We start from the raw sequence: 13,685 nt of genomic DNA on the forward strand, positions 1-13,685 counted from the left end.
TCTACTGCCAGGAGCGTGCCTGGTGCCATGTGGGCTAACAGGCCTGGTTCTCGGGTCCAGCACTGGGTGGGGAGCCAGACACCCTGGGCAGCACTGGAGTAAGATGATTTAATAGCCTGGTGGTGCCAGCCAGAGTGTACTTGTGACCTCCCCTTTCGTCCCCGGTGCAGTACAGCCAGGACATGCTGAACTCTGGCCAGCTGGAGCTGGTGAGCGGGAGCATCTCCCTTGGCGGTGGGTGATTGGAATCAGTACTTATCCAGAGGGGAGCGTGCCCCCTACTGAGCACCCAGCCTGCCCCCTGCCAACGCACTTCGGTGTTCCTAAGCTCATCCATCCAAGGACTGAGCTGGCTCAGCCCTGCTGAGTTTGTGAGACCAGGGCAGGCAACTGTCTCAGGTTCAAAACCCTCCTTTCCCCCTTGGGGCCAGGCGGACCCCAGGGAAGACGATGCAGTGCTGCCAGCTCTCTGCTGGACTTCAGCACGTCCTCTTCTGGGTGAGATGCCAAATGAAGGCCAGGGCCCCAAGGGTCCAGAGTTAACCCTGGTGTAATGCCATCCCCAGAACTGGCTGCATTTCAGAGGTAGCTCAGTAAAATGCCCGTGAATACACAAGCGATTTAGTTCCCTTTGCATTGACAAGTGTGAGGGAAACAGCAGTTACAGTTTCATCCCTTGTGCACTTGGTGGCTGCACACATGGGGCTTCTCAAAGGACCCCCAGAGGTCCCCGCGTCCCACAGACACCTGGGGTCCCCTGCTCCTCCCCTCTATTGGGGAGAATTATTTCCATTGGAAATTCAGACTCCTGCTCAAGGCCCAGACACAGGGTGGGAAGCCCGCAGCCATTCCAACACCCAGCAGGCCTGGCTGCTCAGGCTGTCAGTGTGGCTGTCAGACAAGGCGTCCCACATTTGTACTTGTGACCTGATTCTTTACCCCAGGATCTTCCCCTGGCCAAAGCTGATCTGGGCCATCCTGGTCTGGCCTGCCCCATGGAGGGGCAAAGAATCTCGTCCTGGATTCTCCCTCCCTGGGCTGTGTCCCTGCAGTGAACAAGGGGTGTTTCCCCAGGGCTGCAGCTGCTCGGCTGGAGTTTGGCTCAGGTGGAATTTCCCGGCAGCTCTGCTCCACTCCAGGATTTGGCTGCTGTACGGATCTGTTATAAACACCCTCTCCCCCTCCCCCTCCGAGAGGCTTGCTGGGGTCAAGGAGGGAGCTGGGTTGTATGTGACTTACCCCCAAGCAGAGTGGAAGTCCCAGGATCTGTCCCCGAGTGTCACTGGAACCCAGTGACCAGAGCAGGGACCAGGGGTCACAGCTCCCCAGAGCCACTCCACGTTCAGAAGAGGGTTGAGATGAAAGCTAGGGCAGCGCCTTCCTCTGGGGCTGCCAACGCACGTACATCCCCTTGGGGCAGGGCAGCCAGGACACCAGATTGTCCCTGGCCCGGAGCCCCTCGCTGGCATATCCGAAATAACATCTCCAGCCTCGCTGGGACAGGAATGGGGCCAGGGTTACAGCAGAAGGGTGGGTTCTACCTCAGCTGTGCGAGAGGAGCAGGGATCTAATGGGTTAAGGGGGGGATGGGGCTGGGAACCAGGACTCCTGGGTTCTCTCCCGGGCTCTGGATGGGGAGTGGAGTCTAGTGATCAGAACAGGGGGCCCGAGCCAGGACTCCTGGGTTCCATCCCAGCTCGGGCCTGCCCCTCCCCTGGGAGCCCCAGCGATCCCGCGTGGCTCCGGGGCACCGCGGGGAACTAGCCCGCATTTGTCCCACCCAGGGGAGGCGCCGGGAGCTCGGCCAATCGGTCCGGCTCGGAGGCCCCCGGCCGCTCCCCCGGGGATGCGCCGGCGGCAGCGGCCGGGCGCGCCGCTCCCCCCGCCCCGCGGCGCAGCCTCCTGCGAGCGGGCAGAGCCCAGCCCGGCCCTTCGCTGCTTCTGCGCTGAGCGCGGCGGCGGGGCCGGCCGGGGCGATGGATTGTCTGGACCGCCGCTGCCGCGACGCCGCCACCTTCGACTTCTGGACCGACTACCTGGGGCTGTGCGCGCTGGTGGGGCCGGCCCGGCCGCCCGCCGCGCCCGCCGCCCCGGCGCTGCAGGCCGCGCCCTGCCCCTGCGCCCTGCGCGACGGCGCCCGCTGCGCGCCCGGCCCCGCCGCCGCCGCCGCCGCCCTGCGCGACCCGGAGCAGCGCTTCGCCCTCCTGCGCCCCTTCCAGCCCGCCGGCGCCGGGGCGCTGCGCCCGGGCCGCTCCCGGGCCTCGGAGGGCGGCTGCGCGCCCGGGCCGGGCCCCTTCGAGCTGCTGGGCGCGGAGCGGGAGGGGCGCAGGGGGCCCCCCGCCGGCGGCGGCCGCGCCAAGCCTGAGCCCAGGGTCTGCGTCTTCTGCCGGAACAACGGCGCGCCCCAGGAGGTGTTCGGCTCGCACGTGCTGAAGAGCCTGGACGGGCGGGTGCTGTGCCCGGTCCTGCGCGCCTACACCTGCCCGCTGTGCAGCGCCCGCGGGGACTCCGCGCACACCATCAAGTACTGCCCGCTCTCCCGCCGGCAGCCGCCCCCGCGCCCCCTCCAGGGCGGCCGGGCCGCGGGCCGCCGCCTCCAGCTCGTCTAGCCCCCGCCGCGCCGCGCCGCGCCGCGCCGCGCCGGCGGGACCGGGACCGGGACCGGGACCAAGAGAAACCGTCACCTGCGGGCACCAGCGCCGGATTGCACGCACCCGCCTTGCACACCCCGCCTGCCATACACACCTGCCCCTGCAGCGCCCGCTCAGCCTGACACACGCACCCGCCTTGCTCACCCCCCTGCCATACACACCTGCAGCGCACACACACTCAGCCTGACATGTGCACCTGCATTGCCCATGCACCCGCATCACTCCCCCCAGATTGCACGCTCAGCCTGACACGCACGCATCACACATCCACCTAGATTGCACGCTCAGCTGGACACATGCACCCGCATTGCACACACACCTGCATCGCACACTCAGCCTCACACAGGCTCCTGCATCACACACACACCTGGATAACACACTCAGCCTGCCACATGCTCCTGCATCACACACCCACCCACATCTCACACACACAGATTGCACACTCAGCCTGACACATGCTCCTGCATCGCACACACACCCTGATTGCACACTCCGCCTGACATGTGCACCTGCATTGCCCATGCACGCAGATTGCAGACACACCCAGATTGCACACTTAGTCTGACACACACCTGCATCACACACACACCCAGATTGCACACTTAGCCTGGCACATGCACCCGCATCACACCTGCACTCTGCATTGCACACTAATGCTGACACACACCCTGCCTTGCACACTCTGACCAACACACACATGCTGCATCGTGCACTCAGATCAACACACATCCTGCATCACACACCCACATCGCACATTCAGCCTGACATGCATACTGCATTGCGCACACAGCCTGACACCATTTGGCCAAGGCACACACCCGCATCACACACACAGCCTGACACCCCTCTCTGCATCCCATACTCAACCCAACACTCCACATTGCACACACCGCATCACACACTCAGCCCAATCCACACACACTGCATCTAGGGCGACCAGACAGCAAGTGTGAAAAATCAGGCCCGGTTGTGGGGGTAACAGGTGCGTATATAAGACAAAGCCCCGAATATTGGGATTGTTCCTATAAAATGGGACATCTGGTCATCCTAACTGCATCCCACACTCAGCCCAGCACTGCCCCACATGGCCCAGATATCCCTCAGTCCGACACACACACACTGCATCACACTCAGCCCAACATACCCAGAGCATCGCACACTCACCCCTCATGCCTGCACACACAGCCCCCTCCATGACCACAGCCACCCATATGTTCACCAGCGCCCCACGCACATGCAGACGAGCCCTGGGCAGCCCTCTCTTTGCCCCTGGTGGGAGAGGCAGAGGGAGAGGATGGAGGCGCTTCCCCCCCCACCCCGCCCAGGGGTTACTCTGAGCTGCATGTAACCAACTGAACCAGGAGCCAGGGAAGGAGCTGGCCTGCGGTGGGGGCCTTTCTGCAGTGGCTCCAGAAGAAGGGAGGAGAGGGCCATCACTGGATGCCTTAGTGACCCGCCAAACCAGTGCTGCAGACAAACTGGATCAGCATAAAAAGCAACCCCACTCCACTTCTCCCCTCCCCCTTAGGCTGGGCTGCAGCCTGTCTCCTCCCCTCCCAGTCCGGAGGGCTGGGGGCTGCAATGTCTTCCCCTGCCCTCTCTCCCAGCCAGGGGCACTGGCGCTGGGTGTATCTCCCCCCTCCCTCAGCCAGGGGCCTGGGGCCTCCCTGCCTTGCTGGTTTCTTTCCAGCTGCCTCCGTTGACACTGTGAGTTTTCCCCTTTATGAAAATTCTTGTGTCTGTCTCCTCAATTGAATTGCAGAGAGACAAGATTCCCCCCCCACACACACACACTTCCCTCCCCACACCTGACTCTGCAGGGGCTCTGGGTGGGCAGACTGGGGTGAAATCTGATGTTGACATCCCCTACACCTCCTCACCCCCAGCAAAGAGAGATTGTCTTAAGCTCTTAGCTAAACATTTGGGGAAAAAATGGAAATGCAACAGTTGCATCAAAAGACACTTTGTGGGGGTGTCTGACTAGCATAGATCTTTGCATTGTACAGAACTGATGTGTCGGTCCATACGGTGTGTGCAGGAGTGTGTGATGTGCATATATAGCACTGCGTGTGTGTGCAAACTCGCACACCTCATCCAAATATGATGCAAAAATGTCTTTTTCGTATTGAATGTATTAGATTCTAAGAGGTGATTATTGTCTGACCAGGACTGCACATATCACGTGGTTTTGTTTACCAAAGTGAATCCATTTTTTAAAAAAAGATTTAAAAAAAATATGAGATTTAAGGAAAATGTGTTAGATTTGCTGTGTTGTATATAAAGTGTTTATTGTAAATATAGTATTTTAACTTCTCCGGGTGATCAGTGAGGGCATTCTACCTCAAGCGAAAGAGTGGGAGCTTGGTTTGTTTCTCTGATAATTCTGAGTTTTACTGGTTGTTGAAGGTAAATAACTAAAGTTTATAAACGTTTCCTGCTGTTTGTAAGAGGATTTAATAGTATTTAATAATTTTAATAGATATTTTTCAATCTTTGTATAACATAATTGTATTTTTTTTGCATTACATATTTTTGGGATATTATTTCAATGGAGCTTTTAAAAAACCAACCAACACCGCAGATTGCGAAGTGGCTCACTATTTGTGTGTGAGAGTCCAGAGGGCCATGACTGCCAGCCAGGGGTCTGTGTCTGTGATGTCCCGGCCTGGGGGGCTTGGGGCAAGTTGCTGGGCCGTGGTGTCTGTTTTGCCAAGTGTTACTGAAGTTTTTATTAAAGAATAATACCGATGCTGACGATCCTGTTGAGATTTTTATTTCTGTTTTGTCACTATTGCTGGATGCTGCAGTGCAGATGTTACCCAGAAGGAATCACTCAAGTGATAAACAGTTTGACCAATTATTGCAAAGGCCGTTGGTGTGTCTGGTCTTTTGGTGCTGGGGGCAGGTGGGGAGCAAGGCTTGGAAAACGACCTGATGGAGCTAGATTTGGGCCTCCCGCAGCAGCAGCTTCAGAGCAGGAGCTTCCCTGGCTTGTTCTGCTGCCAGTGGATCCCAGCAACCCCCCAGCCTTTTGGGACCTGCCAGGGGATCTCTTGCAGCTGAGGTGCTTGGAGCCCTCAGTCTAGGCAGAGCCCCTGGAGGAAACACAGTCTGGCCGGGGTCTCGCATATCGTGTCACGCTCACACTCACATACTCATGCTCCCTGGATAGGCCCGGCACTGAAGATGTCAGGATCCTTCAAGATAAGTGTCCCACAGCGCAGCGATGGGCGGGGCGACGGAGGTTAGTCTTCCCGAGGCACAATGGAGTGCATCGCGGGTGAAGACCCAAGCTTGTGAGAGCCCTGCTGAGCACACGGCCCCTTCCCCTTTTAAGGACCTGCTCCTCATGGCCTGCGACTAGAGATGACTTGGCCGCATCTGGTTGGTCACACTCCACCTCGGGCAGTGTCCATGCATTGGTCATGTGACCAAGTCCCAGACACCTTGTCCACCTGGGAGGTCTTCAGATCTTCCAGCTGCCCAAGCAGCTCATTCATCCCACAAGCCTTCCGGGAGGGGGAAAGCCACTTCACAGGTATTCAAAGGGGGAGAGGAGACCAAAAAAGGAGGAGGGGGAAGGTGTAACAGACCTTTTGAATCTACAGGCTATACAGAGCATACAGATCACTGCTGCTCCTCCAACACCCCTCTCTGGCCTCACTGTGGTTTCCTCATGGATCTTGCCTGTTAAACCCTAGCCCGGGGCTTCTCCTCTGCGTCACTCGGCAGTCCCTCCCCAGCTCAGTTCCCCCAGCCGGTGTCCCCTGCCTAGCTCTGCCCCCGCCTGCCAGGCATCAACTGGTTACTCACCCCTCCCACACCCCCCGCCTGGGGGCAGAGCATGGCCAGCGGGTCCTTTCCTTGCCTTGCAGGGATGGGGGCACACTGAGCATTCAAAGCTTCTCTCCTCTCCCCACAACCCGCCCCAGCTCACTCCTCCCCGTCCCGCTACAGCTGCAGCATGGTCAGGCTTCGTGGGTGCCCAGCACGGGCAGCGGGTTTTATAGGCTTTGCCTTCCCTGGCGCTGCTGCCAACCCGCTGCCGGACAACTGGGTCATGGTGGCCCCCCCTTCCCCAAGACCCCCACTGGCTCCTCCACTCCAGCCCCCACCCTCAAGGTCCCCACTGCTCCCTGCATCCCTCCTCCTCAGGACAGGGGAGTGAGGATCCATGCGACGAGCCAGTGGCTGACGGAGTGAGGAGGCTCAGCCTGGAGCTGCTCGGGCCAGAGGCTCAGCGAGGGGGGGGGGAGCTGGCCGTTGGGGGGGGCAGCGGCTCGGCCTGGTGCTGGGGGGGCAATGGGTCGGGGGGCTGGCTGGGGCAGGTGGGCCAGGGCTCCTCCTGTCAGGAGGGCCCACTCAAGGCTTTTCCTTTTATGGGGGGAAGGGCCATGTTCAGAAGGGATGGGGCCGACGGGCTGGCCTCCCCAAAGTGGGGGTTCACCCGCTGCCCATGGTGCCCAGGGCAGGGAGAGCGGGGCCGGTGGGGCCAGGACTGAGTCATCTGGCCACCTGAGCCTGTGGAGGGAAGCTGGGCCTGGCACGGGGCTGTTGTTGCTTTTCTGCACGGGACACCTGATCACACGACCTACTAGCGAGACCGGCCCCTCCCGCTTGAAACTCGTGGGGTCCCACTCATGCCACTGGCCTCTTGCTCCATCGGTTCAGTTGTCGACTGAAGCTCTTTCTGCAGCGGGGAGGCTGTTGGCTCGGAGAACTGCAGGCCCTAGTAGTGGGATCCCCCTAGACGGCCTTCCATGATGGGAAAAAACGGTGACCGTTCTTTGAGACGTGTGGCTCGTGTCGATTCCACTGTAGATGTGCGTGGTCGGTGGAGATTTTTGCCTTAGCGGAATCCGTAGGGCCGGCTGTGTTGCTCTCTGGAGTGCCGTGCCCATGCATCGGCCGGCACAATTCCTTCTTGCCGGCAACTCCGACAGAGAGGCAGGAGGGCAGGTCATGGAATGGAGTGAGCAGCACGTCTCGGAGAACAACCATTATGCATCCAATGAAGTGAGCTGTAGCTCACGAAAGCTTATGCTCTAATAAATTTGTTAGTCTCTAAGGTGCCACAAGTCCTCCTTTTCTTTTTACAGAAGGTAGGTAACTGGTTTTCCTTCTTCGAGTGCTTGCTCATGTCGATTCCATTCTAGGTGCCTCACAACCTGTATCCAGGGAGGTGGGCTTGGAGTTCACGGTCGTGCAGCTTCCAGCACTGCTCACAGCGTCATCCCAAGCTTGCTGGGTAAGCGCATAATGAGACTCGAACGTGTGGCCAGATGACCAGGCAGTGGCCCTACAGATCTCTTGGATCGGCACCTGTGCCAGGAAAGCCACTGACGACGCTTGTGCCCTACTTGAGTGTGCCGTCACGTTCGCTGATGGAGGCACCTTTGCCAGCTCATAGTAGTAGCGAATGCAGGCCATGATCCAGGATGAAATCCTCTGAACAGACACTGGGTGACCTTTCATCGTGTCTTCCACTGTAATGAACAACGGCGTTGACTTATGGAACGGCTTCATTCTATCTATGTAGAAGGCCAGCGCCTTCCTGACATCCATGATGTGTAGCTTCCGCTCCTCATCCAATGCAAGAGGCTTTGGAAAGAAGACAGGTAAGTAAATGTCCTGGCCAATATGAAACTGGGAAATGACCTTGGGCAGAAACGCTGGGTACGGTCGCAGCTGGACCTTATCCTGGTAGAAGACTGTATATGGCGGCTCCGAAATAAGCGCCCTGATCTCGGACACCCTACAGGCTGACTTTATCGCCACCAGGAACAAAACCTTCCAGGAGAGAGCAGGAAGCCAGAGGCTCAAAGGGAGCAAGTTAAGGAAGTATGGGCTGGATGAATGCACTATAAGGTGGGTAGAAAGCTGGCTAGATTGTCGGGCTCAACGGGTAGTGATCAATGGCTCCATGTCTAGTTGGCAGCCGGTGTCAAGTGGAGTGCCCCAGGGGTCGGTCCTGGGGCCCGTTTTGTTCAATATCTTCATAAATGATCTGGAGGATGGTGTGGATTGCACTCTCAGCAAATTTGCGGATGATACTAAACTGGGAGGAGTGGTAGATACGCTGGAGGGGAGGGATAGGATACAGAAGGACCTAGACAAATTGGAAGATTGGGCCAAAAGAAATCTAATGAGGTTCAATAAGGATAAGTGCAGGGTCCTGCACTTAGGATGGAAGAATCCAATGCACCGCTACAGACTAGGGACCGAATGGCTCGGCAGCAGTTCTGCGGAAAAGGACCTAGGGGTGACAGTGGACGAGAAGCTGGATATGAGTCAGCAGTGTGCCCTTGTTGCCAAGAAGGCCAATGGCATTTTGGGATGTATAAGTAGGGGCATAGTGAGCAGATCGAGGGACGTGATCGTTCCCCTCTATTCGACACTGGTGAGGCCTCATTTGGAGTACTGTGTCCAGTTTTGGGCCCCACACTACAAGAAGGATGTGGATAAATTGGAAAGAGTACAGCGAAGGGCAACAAAAATGATTAGGGGTCTAGAGCACATGACTTACGAGGAGAGGCTGAGGGAGCTGGGATTGTTTAGTCTGCAGAAGAGAAGAATGAGGGGGGATTTGATAGCTGCTTTCAACTACCTGAAAGGGGGTTTCAAAGAGGATGGCTCTAGACTGTTCTCAATGGTAGCAGATGACAGAACGAGGAGTAATGGTCTCAAGTTGCAATGGGGGAGGTTTAGATTGGATATTAGGAAAAACTTTTTCACTAAGAGGGTGGTGAAACACTGGAATGCGTTACCTAGGGAGGTGGTAGAATCTCCTTCCTTAGAGGTTTTTAAGGTCAGGCTTGACAAAGCCCTGGCTAGGATGATTTAACTGGGACTTGGTCCTGCTTTGAGCAGGGGGTTGGACTAGATGACCTTCTGGGGTCCCTTCCAACCCTGATATTCTATGATTCTATGATTCTATGTTGGTAAGGGCAGGAACGCTGCCTCCACCAGCCCCCCGGTGTGATTTCCCACCCCCCCGGCACATATCTGTAAGAAAGGGCATCCGCCATGTGGTGTGACCTCGCCCCTACACTATGTGTGAGGTCACACATGTGGGGGCGGGGTTCCCGCAGGCTCCAATCCTGCTACCGGAACAATAGGACCCCCCAACGCTGCACTGCAGGCAATGCCATGACTGTGCTGTCTGCCCCAGGGGAACCTTAACTTTGCCCCCGTGGGGCCCAGCGAGCCCGTGCACCACAGTACTTGGGCAGCGGGGTGTCACCAGGTGTCCGGCACGAGCCCAGCTGCACACACAGTGGAGGCAGAAGGGCTCTGTGCTCTCCATGGCCATCCTGCCCCCACCCACACCACAGGCAGTGCTCCTCGTCACCTAGGCTTGGCCCTGGCTTCAGCAGAGCCGAGCCTGTGGCACTGGGTGTGGGCCAGGCGGCGGGAGCCCCAGCCCTGCCTCAGGGGAGCAAGCTGTAGAGGCTGGCAGGGTGACACCCGATGCCAATGGCCGAGCTGACGGTCATCAGGAGAGGATGGGGCCTTTTTACAGCTGCGCTGCAGGATGGAAACAACCCAGGAGTCAGATACATTCGGGGCAAAGGGCCTGTTCAGGGCAGGCCCGGCTGCTGGGGGAGTGTGAGGCAGCTACTGCAGTCCCGCCAGATACAATAACCCGAAGGAATGTGTTGTGTCTACCCTAGACACAGGTCACCCTCCTCCACCCATCCCTCCATCCTGCATAGTGCGTCCACCCGTCCCTCCCATCCACTGAGTCCATCTATCCCTCCGTCCCGCACAGTGCATCCATCCGTCCTTCCATCCCACATAGTGCGTCCATCCGTCCTTCCATCCCGCATAGTGCGTGCATCCATCCCTCCGTCCTGCAGAGCATCCATTCATCCCTCTGTCCCACACAGAGCATCCATCTATCCATCCCTCCGTCATAGTGCGTCCATCCATCCCTCTGTGCTGCATAGTGCATCCATCCGTCCCTCCATCCTGCATAGTGCGTCCATCCATCCCTTCGTTCTGCACAGTGTCCATCCCGCACGGTGTGTTCATCCATCCATTCCGCACAGGGCATCCATCTATCCATCCATCCGTCATAGTGCGTCCATCCATCCCTCCGTCCTGCACAGAGCGTCCATCCATCCCTCTGTCTCACACAGAGCATCCATCTATCCATCCATCCGTCATAGTGCGTTCATCCGTCCATCCCGCACAGTGCATTCATCCATCCATTCTGCACAGAGCGTCCATCTGCCCGTCGTTCCGTCAATCCATCCTTCCGTCCTGCACAGAGCGTCCATCCATCCCTCCATCCCGCATAGTGCGTCCATCCGTCCTTCCATCCCGCATAGTGCGTCCACCCGTCCCTCCCGTACAGTGTGTCCATCCATTCATCCCACACAGAGCATCCATCTATCCATCCATCGGTCATAGTGCGTCCATCCATCCCTCTGTCCCACACAGAGCATCCCTCCATCCCTCCGTCATAGTGCGTTCATCCATCCCTCCGTCCCGCATAGTGCGCCCATCCATCCTGCACAGTGTCCATCCGTCCATCCCACACAGTGCGTTCATCTATCCATTCTGCACAGACCATCCATCTGCCCGTCCATCTGTCATAGTGCATCCATCCATCCCTCCGTCCCACACAGAGCGTCCATCTGTCCTTCCATCCCACATAGTGTGTCCACCCATCCCTCCCGTACAGTGTGTCCATCCATCCATCCCACACAGAGCATCCATCTATCCATCCCTCCGTCATAGTGTGAACATCCATCCCTCCGTCCTGCACAGTGTCCATCCGTCCATCCCGCACGGTGCGTTCATCCCACCAGGCACACCCCTTCTTTCCTCCCTCAATGCACTCCAGACAGCACATCCTGCCCCGGCCCCCCGCCCCCCGCCCCGGGGACGAGCCCCCCCAAGCAGCTACTTCGCCCACAACACTCCCGGCTCTGGCCCTGGATCTGGGGCGGGGGGTAGTGCGGGGGGGTGGGGGGGAGCCTGGCCGGGGCCCGGGGGGAGCCCCGCTCCTTCCCGCCAGGGGGCGCCCATGTCCCTCGCCGGCCCTGGGGGCAGATGCCCCTTCGCCCACGTGTCTGTCCCGCGCGCCCCGGCACGTGACGGGAGCTCCCCGGGCCAGCGGTCCCGTCAGCGCGCCCGGGCCGAGCCTCCCGCCGGGCCGGCCGGACTACAGCTCCCGGCATGCAATGCCGCCCAGCCGCGGCCCCGCCGGAGCGGAGCATGCTGGGAGTTGTAGTCTCCGCGGCGTTCCGAACGGGGAGGGGCCGCCTGAGTTACGGGCTCCCGGGGTTAGTGCCTGGGCGGGGCTCTGCCCCCCCCGGCCCTAGGGGCTCTGCCCCCCATTGCCCCCGCCCCAACCCTGCGGCCCATTGCCCCCGCCCCTCCCGGGCCCTGGGGGCGCGGCCCATTGCCTCCGCCCCGCCCCCCTCCCCTCCCGGGCCCCGGGGGCGCGGCCCATTGCCCCCGCCCCCCCTCCCCTGCAGCCCATTGTCCCCGCCCCTCCCGGGCCCTGGGGGCGCGGCCCATGGCCCCCGCCCCGTCCCCCCTCCCCTGCGGTCCATTGCCCCCTCCCCTCCCGGGCCCCGGGGGCGCGGCTCATTGTCCCCGCCCCGGCCCTGGGGGCGCGGCCCATTGCACCCGCTCTGCCCCCTCCCGGGCCTGGGGGTGCTGCCTCCCATTGCGCCCCGCCATGGGCCTCCCGCCTGCCTCGCAGGCTCAGCGCCAGGGTCAGGGCACGGAGCGCAGCCCTGACACTGCCGTGATCAAGCCGTAATAACTAGGAGGCCCCGGGGTGGAGTGTCCGCAGGGCTGTCTGAGTGCCCGGAGAAAGCGGCACCGACTGCAGGGAAATCCGGGCTGCCTCGGCTCCATTTCCATCTCTGCCAGTGACTCCTGACTGGCCTAGGCTAGGTTACTGCCCCTCTGTGCCTCAGTTTCCCAGCTGTCCCTAAGGATCAGGCTCCTTGTGGAGGGAGCAGGGCTCCAGAAGGCTTAACTTGCTTTCCTGGCCTCGGCCGCCCTCAAATGGCAGATGCTGGAGCAGAGGCCCTGCCTGGCCCTTCGCAGGCTATATTAGGGGGTGTGCGTGTGTACGAACGTGTGTGTGTGCGTGCATGTGCGTTTGCACATTGAGCCCCTGGGCTCCCGGGGGCCCTGCTGTTTGCCAAGCGACGTGTCAGTTGCAAGTGATGCGAGTCGTGTCCACCCCATGTCTGTAAGGTACAGTCAGGCCATCAAGTGGAATTTGATTAATATGCAAATGGGCGAGGGGAGAAGGAGAGGGAGTAATTAATCACTCGTTAAAAGAAATTAATACCAGCAGCAGAGGTTGTCAGGAAACAGCAGTAGAGTTAATCAGCCAGAAAATTGGAGGAGGAAAGAGATGAGCGAGTGACGGGAGGGGACAGGCTGGGGATGAGGCTGTCAGATCCCTCCAGAGACAGGCAGCCCCTCCGGGCTGATCAGAGACCCTGGGGATGGGCACGGTGCAGCCACCTGACTGCAGCAGACAAAAGGCTATAAACCTAGATCAGGTAGCTAGATGGAGGTAGGTGAGGGGGAATAGACAGGTCGATGGGTGTATGGGGCTAGATAGCTGAGTGTATGGGGTGCATGCAGATAGATAGAAGGGTGTGGGGGATACATGGGTGTATGTGGGCTGGGTGTGGGGATGGAGGGGTGTATGGTGGGGTGTGGTGATGGCTGTATGCGGGGAGTGTAGGGATAGATGGGTGTATGTGGGGGGTGTAAGGATAGGTGGGTGTATGAGGGGTGTATGGGGATAGAGGGTTTTATGAGGAGAGAGGGGTATATTGGGGAGTGTGGGATGTGTGGAGATAGAAAGGTGTGTGTGGGGATAGAGAGGTGTAGGGATAGAGGGGTGTGTGAGGAGAGAGGGGTATATTGGGGAGTGTGGGGATAGAGGGGTGTATGCAGGGGGTATGGGTATTGAGGAGTGTGGGGATGGGTATATGCAGGGGGTGTGGGGATTGAGGGGTGTATGCCGGGGGATGTGGGGATAGAGGGGTG

The 13,685-nt window shown here is 59.3% G+C and overlaps 1 protein-coding gene across 1 annotated transcript; it reads left to right on the forward strand.

Annotated features, from left to right (window-relative positions):
• The first annotated feature begins 450 nt into the window (after positions 1-450).
• On the forward strand, positions 451-5,403 carry LOC119855115 (nanos homolog 1-like). The gene is made up of 2 exons (XM_043513857.1): positions 451-498; positions 1,785-5,403. The coding sequence occupies exons 1-2, from the start codon at positions 451-453 to the stop codon at positions 2,607-2,609; spliced, it is 873 nt and encodes a 290-aa protein (XP_043369792.1). The 3' UTR covers positions 2,610-5,403.
• Positions 5,404-13,685: the final 8,282 nt, after the last annotated feature.

This window comes from Dermochelys coriacea, chromosome 4 (genome assembly GCF_009764565.3).
Source record: "Dermochelys coriacea isolate rDerCor1 chromosome 4, rDerCor1.pri.v4, whole genome shotgun sequence".
Taxonomy (NCBI): domain Eukaryota; kingdom Metazoa; phylum Chordata; order Testudines; family Dermochelyidae; genus Dermochelys; species Dermochelys coriacea.

Bases quoted from the DNA above. Each gene is read 5' to 3' on its own strand.
- LOC119855115 (XM_043513857.1), top strand. From the start codon at position 451: ATGCAGTGCTGCCAGCTCTCTGCTGGACTTCAGCACGTCCTCTTCTGG. The intron at 499-1,784 runs GTGAGATGCCAA...TGTCCCACCCAG, and splicing joins TTCAGCACGTCCTCTTCTGG to GGGAGGCGCCGGGAGCTCGG.